Here is an 8,323-nt window from a genome sequence, read left to right as displayed (position 1 = left end):
GAATCTCCAAAATGGCCTCCAGTTCGGCACACCGGTGTTTTTGTTTTTCACTTCAAGCATCAAAAATATTTCCTTGGCGTCAGCAAAATCTTTAACTTTTGCCTATACCTCGCCAGCGCTTCCAAGGCGGGAATCAAAAAAAGGTATCAGTGTCTAACGGCCCGTAATACTAAAGTGACATCACCAAAAAAATGAGGCGCGCCTACGATGCCAGAGCAGTGTTTATTGGCGGTGGCTTGAGTGGGCGCTCGCCCTTCTAAAAACCAGTCATTGTTCCTTCATAAAAATTTGGGAAGGAAATTACTGGTAACGTGTCCCGTTTCAGTGATTTTACATAATATCCCCCTCACTTGGTCAACTTTTCTAAAAGGGTGAACACGGCGTTTGAACAAACCGAAACTTGCATGTGATCCTTGCGAAATTTTCGGGCGTTCATCATAAAAGCTTTTGTGTGAACAGTTGGGTGTCCGACAAAACCGGAGAATGGCTGTTTATTTTACCTCAAGGGGTAACATTTCAACGCGGCGACGTTTCATGAGGGGCTATTTCGTAAAACATGGTAGGACACCTGTTCCTCTATATTCAAACCAGTACGACAACCTTTGCGGAGATAAGCCACTCCCTCATGCCCCCTTTTTTATATAATATTTTTGATTATTTCCTTTCGTGGCACTCGAGAGTTAAAACCCACTTTAGGTATTGTTTTGAATGACAAAAGCACTTCAAGAGGTTGTCTCAACCTCCAACAAACACTAGGAGCCAGGAAAGTCAAATCAACTGCACCCTCTCTTCGAATAAAGAACCACGACCAGATGCTCGAACACTTTATTTAGCGACGGAAAACTGGATTGATTCCGACAGGAAAAATGTTCTGCAGAGCAGCATTGAACTCCCTAAAAAACTGAGACTTCCAGACCTCCCGCAAGACGGGATCGAGGAACTTGGCAATTATTCCAACCGCGGTCCTGACGCCCGGTCCGGCTCCTTCAAAAATGAGGTCAAGATCTTCCACGGCCACAATCAGGTTTGGCCCCATGAATTGCAAAATGTCATCTGTTCCGGCAGCGTCAATCTTCAGCTGAACCGTGAAGCGTGAATATCCGGCGGCCAGGGTTATGGTGCCTTCCTTGCCGGAGCAGCTCTTCCACGGCACAACGAGACGAGCGCCACCGTCGCTGACGACGTCGAACTGGATGAGTCGAGTGCCGTTCACGCAGAATCTTTGCAACGGGCCGTAGCGTTTTAGTGTGTCAAGGCCAGTAGCCTGCATTCGACCGGTCTCAAAGAATCCGTTATCACCGGGGAACACAGTTCTGGTTATCTCCCTGTCTTTGGGTAGCCGTGGCAGCAGTTGGTTGACGGAAGCCTCCACGTTCAGGTTGGAGAAGTCGCAGGTGTTTCCTCCAAGCTCTGTAAATAAATTCATACTGTGTGGCACCCGAAAAACATGCGAGCTTCAAAATCTGCTTTTGGGGTGGTATAAAGCAGGTGTCTGTGAAAACCGCCGCTAATATTCGTAAACGGAGTGATGAAAATTCGCGTCGAAACTTTTTTTTTCTCAAATACAACATCTAATATTTGAATGGGCACGAGGGATATGTCGTGCTTTGGAAAACCGCTCAATAAAGTGCGCGATTTTTGGCACTACAGCTCAGATACCAATGCTCAGATACCAATGGTTGGGTGTTGTCAGTGTTTTAGCTGAAATTTGTTCAAAACTACCATTTCCTTCACCGAGTCCCGCCCAAAACCAAGTTTATGCGATTACAAGAAGAAACTGAGATTATCTTCTGGAAAGAATGGGTGTTTTTGGTAGTTTAGAAAAAGTTCAGATACGCATTGATATGCATGTCTTTTCACGGACAGGTTTCTACAAATGCAGCTGTGTCTTCTGCTCACCAAAATCAAGAGGGTTGGCTGTGGCGCACAATGCCAAGCACGCAACAGCGATGAGGGCGGTAGTCGCAGCCATCTTCTTCCTGGCACAAATAAATGAAAAAAAAACAGCAATTTGATGTTGTAAGAATGCAATGCGTGAACCGATAATTATAGCTGTTCATCACGCATCCCAGGGTGAAGTTCATTGCTGGGTATATTAAGTAAGTCTGGTCGATTTTAGAATTTAACACGCCGACACAACAAAGGCGATGAGGCGTGCGGTTACCTTTAGAAAATTAATCCGCGTGCTAAGGGTTAATTTTTACCAACTGGGGATCTTTAACGTGCGCCGAAGTCACGTACATATGGGCGTTTTTGCTTTTCACCTACATCGTCGAGGGTGCAGTTATTAGTTCACACAAACTGTAAAAAAAAAACAACGAAATACAATTCGTACAATAATAACGAATGGAGCAGCTGGTGAAATGTACAGTAGACAACAGGATATTTTTTGAAGAAACGCTTGTCCTCCTATTCTGTGTCCGTGTGTTTTTTGTGCGCTTAAGATGAACGTTAAAGATTGTTTCTCTGGTACTTATATTTTTTACTCATGACTCTAGTTGGACAATACAATGAATTTTCACGGAAAGCGATTATTTCACTGGAAAGCCGAACAAATTACTTGCTTAGGCAAGGCAGGAATCACTGAGCGCAATATTTCGTGCAATGAAATTAGGGGAGAATGTGTGATGCTTATCATTACAAAGGGAAATACAATGATTCGGTAAGAGGAAGACAGCAATCTCTCACATGATAAAATGGTGGAATGATTTAAAATAGCCATGATTTAAAATAGCCCATCGCCAAAGGTTATCCTCCCCAACAGCTTATCACGTAGTACGCAAACGCTCACAAGAATAGAGGTAATGGAGTTATATTAGGCAAGTTTACGGAGTAATCCAGAGCCTCACACCGGTTCCGCATTTCAGTTTTTGACATCGCAGTGATTTACAAGATGACAACTTTAATGAAGATGGGGTTCTCAAAACTTACCGCCTATGCACGCCAGCAAGTCGCTACAGTTGCTGATGGTATGGACAATAATGTTTTAAACTAACACGCCGTTTGGAATAATACTCCGAAGATATTAGTGCGCGCCCACACTTACTAATCTCAGCACTTGGTTTTGGCAACACCAACGCGACTCTGTTTTTTAGTGTTCAATTGTATTAGGGTCTTTGCGTTCCCGTTAAAAAGAGTGAGAATGTATTAACGAAGGGTGGTAATGTGATAACTATAAATCACGAAAATAATGGACAGCGATCTGCAATCAAATGGACCTTAGAGCTGCTATGAGCGGTTCGTCTAGTGATGAAAATAAGGAACAATACAGGCACAAAGACCGATGTTTTGAATATCCCGGTACGTCTTCTTCTGAAAGAGGATTCGCAGTCATCAGGATCAAGATATTTATTGCGGCTAGTCATGAAACGTTCAATGAATAAAAATTACGGTAACAGAAAAGTAATCGTTATGGTATAGTGATTGAGAAGGCATCGAATGGCGGCCAAATCAAATGCTCTCATTAATTTCAGTCTTCTTTACCTTTTGTGGGTTTTATATCAGTTATTATAAAGAGGCTCACACCCGGGCACTAAGTTCCAACCTGACTCCCAGTTAGCTTTTCTGAAGAGAAAATTCAATCCTATAATTCGGTTTAAAGCGCCGCAGAAAATTTTGATACTAATACTTACCATAATATTCGTGAAATGGTCACTTCCACCGACGTAAATACCCTTATGCCATTTTCATCACCTAGCCCTAGGATACACTGCTGATTCCTTATATTCGCAAGTCAAGATAAATAAGAATATTCGCAACTAAAGGAAGAGCAGGCAAAACGTTTATAGAGAACAAAATAATGTCTACTTGAATAATAAGCACAGTTAAGAATTTCATGCTGCACGCAGGAATTAAAAGCAGCTACTTTCTGAGCTTCATTTGTCCGATTATATTTGGTATAAGCAGACACGGCGCCGAATCTAGGTTAGGCAACCGGGCGCTTCCTCGGTTAGCCTACCTGCCTTACATGGACTGTTTTTACAGCGAAGTTTTCTTGGCTTCTTTGAGGGCAGTTCGTACCAGAACCTCTGCAGGAAAGCCAACTTTAGAAAACGGGAGAGCACATGCCGATGATCACAATGGGGGTGAAAGAAGTGAAAACCCCTTCCCATCGCCGGAATCGAACCTGGGTTTTCTCTGTGGAAATGCTGACGCCTATCCTATTGTGCGAATCTTACACGCTGGAAGCAGTTTGGATTTTCTCCAATCTACTCGAACATCTAAACAAATCGAACTAAAACAAATTTGTCGCAATGCCCAGTTACTTAATGCAACGCCGCCTGTATAAACATTGCCTAACGCGTGAGCGAAAAATTGCCAAAGAGCCACTCTCCTGTTGCTCTCTCCTACCCTTCCCCGCTCCGTAGCCTTCCAGCGTGCTTTCGTGTCCGCCAGCCAGCGCCGCTTCTCGGAAATTATGCAAAATAGTGGAAAGTTTGTTTAGCGTTCCCGAGGCGGCGCTCCTACGCCTTCTTGTTTTTCACCATGCCTGTCTGTCTTGGTTTGTCACTGATAAAACTGCCTTTGTCACGAAGCAAAATCCCTTGCGCTGCCGCAGGCTGATGCCGGCTTTGCGCGCTTATCTACTCGGATCACAGGCCCTGAAATTGTCTGAGTGGGGCATTCCACCTCTATCCCCTCCGCATTTAGGTATTGTTTTGACCCCGCTGTTCGCACTCCGCATCGGTACGCACTTCTGAAATTGAGGACCGTACTGTAAAGCGCCCGAACAGCGTGGCGGGATTCCAGCTGCTTATCCTTTTGTTTCCTATAATTTTCTGAAGCTTACAAGCACGTGATATTATTGGAAAGTTAGCGTAGAAGTGAGCGCCTGAACAAAAAACGTGCACGCAAGTTTTTCTTCTGCAAATACTCCAGAAAGAAAAATATCCGTAAAATAATGGCTGCCCCAGCAGAAAATATCGTTTTTCTGTTAGCTATACGTCTACCCGACAATCAGTAAGTTCTTACACTATTTCAGTCCGCCTCCGTCTTTATCTTTGGAAAGATGCAGCAAGTATGAAGCGAGCGACACGTTGAACGAGATCCCCAGTGCGCCACAGAACTAGCTCCCCGTCGCGGCTAAGATGTAAGCGAAACGGCCCTTGAAGCCCAACAGGCAAGCTGACAGACACACGTCGTAGAAGTGGGTGCAGCGTTCGCGACTCGCGAGCAATGACGTAAGGCGAGATGTCCGCCGGCAAGCGCCACATAGCGGATCAGTGCCTGAACTAAGCGTCCCTACCCTTCCCATTGAAAAGCGCGCGACGCGTCAGGCAATGTTAATACAGGCGGCGTTGCTTAATGTCGCGCAGTTTCCACTATCTTAAGCATATACGAAAGGGGCTGTGATTATTTATTTCGCTGGCCATGTCACTCCAACCTTTCAGTATTTAAACGATTTATTGAAGAACCTGCAATCGCTGGCAAGGCCTGGGTCCTACCTGAGTGTCTGGTTAGGCTTTCTGATACCACTACGGGAGGACGTAAATATTTGTCGTCTGCAAGCAGCTGTCTCTTAATTTGTGAGCTCCTATAAATACCTTTGCTACGCGTTTTACGCGCCCCTAACTATCCATAAAACTGGCACTGCATACACATCTAAACGGTCTGCATACCAGGACAAAAAACACTTACCGCACCAGAGCCTCCTAGTGCAAGTCAATCTTCGCCCCAGAAACGACGACGCTTGGTTTACAAGCAGTTCAGGACAATGCAAAGAAACTCGCGAACTCGATGCTTTATAACTGCCTGCTGCCCGGGATGTGATGATGTTTTCCAAGCACTTTCTTGCACGAACCGGAAGTAGCTACGGTGGCGATAAAACGTTGGCGGTACAAAACAACCAATCGCAGATATATAATTGGAAGAAAATGGCCATGGCAGGATGCCGCGGCTTCCTATTGTGGCAGCTGCATATCCGTTTGTTTCAAGTGAACCTCTTACAAAATTGGACGTTCGCTGAGCTCCGCTAATTACGTAGCGACAGAATGATAAACTAAAGCCTCCGGAAGGGGTGTGCTTGGCGCCAGTTCGCATATCTGTTTACGAAGTAGTACGGTAGCTGCGTAATTGCGCACGACGCCTGGGGTGTCCACGCGACGATAAACCGCCTGCGTTGAATCTAACTAGACGCTGCGGTGGAATTGATGCTTTACGCAAACGCAGCTGTAGAATTCAAACTGTCCCGAGAAATTTGTAGACGATGGCTTAGGGTCTGTCCTTCCTTCGTTGCTCCTTCGGCTTGTTGGAAATGTATTTGAGCCTATTTTTAGCCGACACAATTTAGTGGGTGAGAGTGGGTGAGACTGGCGTACGCTGTGGCGAATTACGAGCTACGGAGACAAATGAACTGTTGCTTTCATCATCACCAACTACAACACTTTTGGGCAAAAAGGGCTAAAAGTTCGTCTTCTGGATGACTAACGGCCTTTGCGACAATCATTACTCCCTTTCGGGCCTGAATGTGATGGGACAAACGGTTAGTCCTCCAACCGTTTGGTCCGTTCCAATACTCCCCAAGGACAAACTGCTGAAAGAGAGTGGCAGGAACAAAAAACCCGGCACCAGCACAGAGTTATCGAACCACCGACTCCCGCAGCTATGCACAAGGAATCCAACACGCATCCACTAGACCACGCCGCTGGACGGAAAATGCGGTCGACAATATTGAAGTGTACGCTGTGTAGCGTTGTGGAGGCGGTGGCTGTACGCAACGCAACAGATTCATTGCAGCTGGTGTTTAAATTTCTATCTGTGCAAGCGAACGTGACCTCGATGTCCACTTCGCGCTTAGCGCTTTGCTAACTTTAGGGACTATTGCTCAGTTCGATTGTAAGTACAGCCTCACAACCATAGTTCTTTTTTCTCGTAAAGAACAACCAACTCGTCGCCTAGTTGACACACGTGGCTGGGTGATCAGACGACTCATTTGTTTCCGCACAAATTAGCGCAAACTAAGTGTATTCTTAGTGTTCGATACTTATGTCAATTTTTCTAGGTGTCGTATATGAAAGCGGTCGCCTGTGTGAGCATCAGAATAGGGAAGCAGACGATATTTTCCTGCGTCGGTGAAACCATATTCGGTGTTGCTTAGTCTGAATTCTTCAAGTTTGAGTTGCTAGACGATCGGGACTGGAAAATGCTACCGGGTTTTACAGTAGTTGTAGCATTGTCATAGATTTGGGGCCCAAGGCAGTTATCCGCTATGAAAGATAACTTCAAGACGCTTAGCTGTAGCGAGAATTTTTAATTTGCAGTTCGTCTGTTAAACATACACATATTCAGTACGCTTGGGTGTCTACGTGTGCTATTGTCACTAATATTTCTGTTATTTTTGACGTGCTTGAAATCTTTCCTTGGCCGGTATTACCTCGCGCGAATCGTAAGCAACACAGCGTATCAACATAACCCCACCGAGAAACGTTTGTCAATCGCGCTTTGCCGCTCCTTGAAATCACCCGCCGCGCGATTAACCCTAGGCGCTTTTCTTGCAATTAACATCGATTTTTTTTGCCGTGGTACCATGGAAAGGAACCACTGACTGCAATGACTTGTGTTTTGGAAATTTAAAACTACCCAGAGACATGCGCGAAATGGCAACCCTGACGTCATTACACGAGATTAACGACGCAGCAAAGAGACTAAATGCATGCGTTTAGTCTTCCCGTTACTCCTTATAAATCCGCGGGGACGAACATATAATCCGTATTTGTGCACACCGCACATTGTCTGCCACAACTACTCCCGTTGAAGATGAACGGCTGCCTGCGAAGACTAACGGCTGTATTTTAGTCCCTATTTTATTCCTTTTTGCCTTAAAGTGTGCCAGGAATTGTTTTCAGTCTTAAGCTTCGCACGGATTATCGCGCGGCTTCCAAGTGCGCTCTCGTCCCTAGTATCTCCATTTTTAAATGTTCCAGGAAGCAAATCAACAAAACTTTCTGTAGCTTGTCTGGCGTACACGCTGTGGGTCCGGAGACAGAGAGTTGGAGAGTCCGAATGAGCGTTTTATGATAGATAACAGCGCAAGAACTGCATGGAGAACACAAAAGGGAAGGACGCAAGCCACAGTTGACTATCAACTAGGTCTATTGGAATAAAATATTACAAATATATACAGATGTCGCAAATGCCACAGAGCATTCACGAAAAGCAGAAAAGAAAATAAACACCCTTGCTGCCGACCTAGCCAGTGTAGATTTTACAGCGGCGGCGGTAGCGTCTGGTTGGTCGGTTAATTTTGTGTCGTAAACAAAAAACTCATCCAGGACATAGTACTCTCTCAAGAGGCCTCTCTCAAGAGGCCTCTCTCTCTCACTTT

The 8,323-nt window shown here is 45.2% G+C and overlaps 1 protein-coding gene across 1 annotated transcript; it reads right to left on the bottom strand.

Moving 5' to 3' along the window:
* Nucleotides 1-809: 809 nt before the first annotated feature.
* Nucleotides 810-5,763, bottom strand: LOC144172773 (uncharacterized). The gene is made up of 3 exons (XM_077701375.1): nt 5,638-5,763; nt 1,900-1,979; nt 810-1,410 (listed from the first exon to the last, which is right to left on the bottom strand). Exons 2-3 carry the CDS (start codon nt 1,970-1,972, stop codon nt 830-832), a joined length of 654 nt encoding a protein of 217 aa, XP_077557501.1. The 5' UTR covers nt 1,973-1,979; nt 5,638-5,763; the 3' UTR covers nt 810-829.
* Between the last annotated feature and the right edge of the window lie 2,560 nt (nt 5,764-8,323).

Source organism: Haemaphysalis longicornis, unplaced genomic scaffold (genome assembly GCF_048455015.1).
Source record: "Haemaphysalis longicornis isolate Haplotype H1 unplaced genomic scaffold, Haemaphysalis longicornis Haplotype H1 scaffold_26, whole genome shotgun sequence".
Classification (NCBI taxonomy): Eukaryota; Metazoa; Arthropoda; class Arachnida; order Ixodida; family Ixodidae; genus Haemaphysalis; species Haemaphysalis longicornis.
The sequence above is the reverse complement of the archived record's forward strand: the minus strand, read 5'-3'. Positions and strand labels throughout refer to the sequence as shown.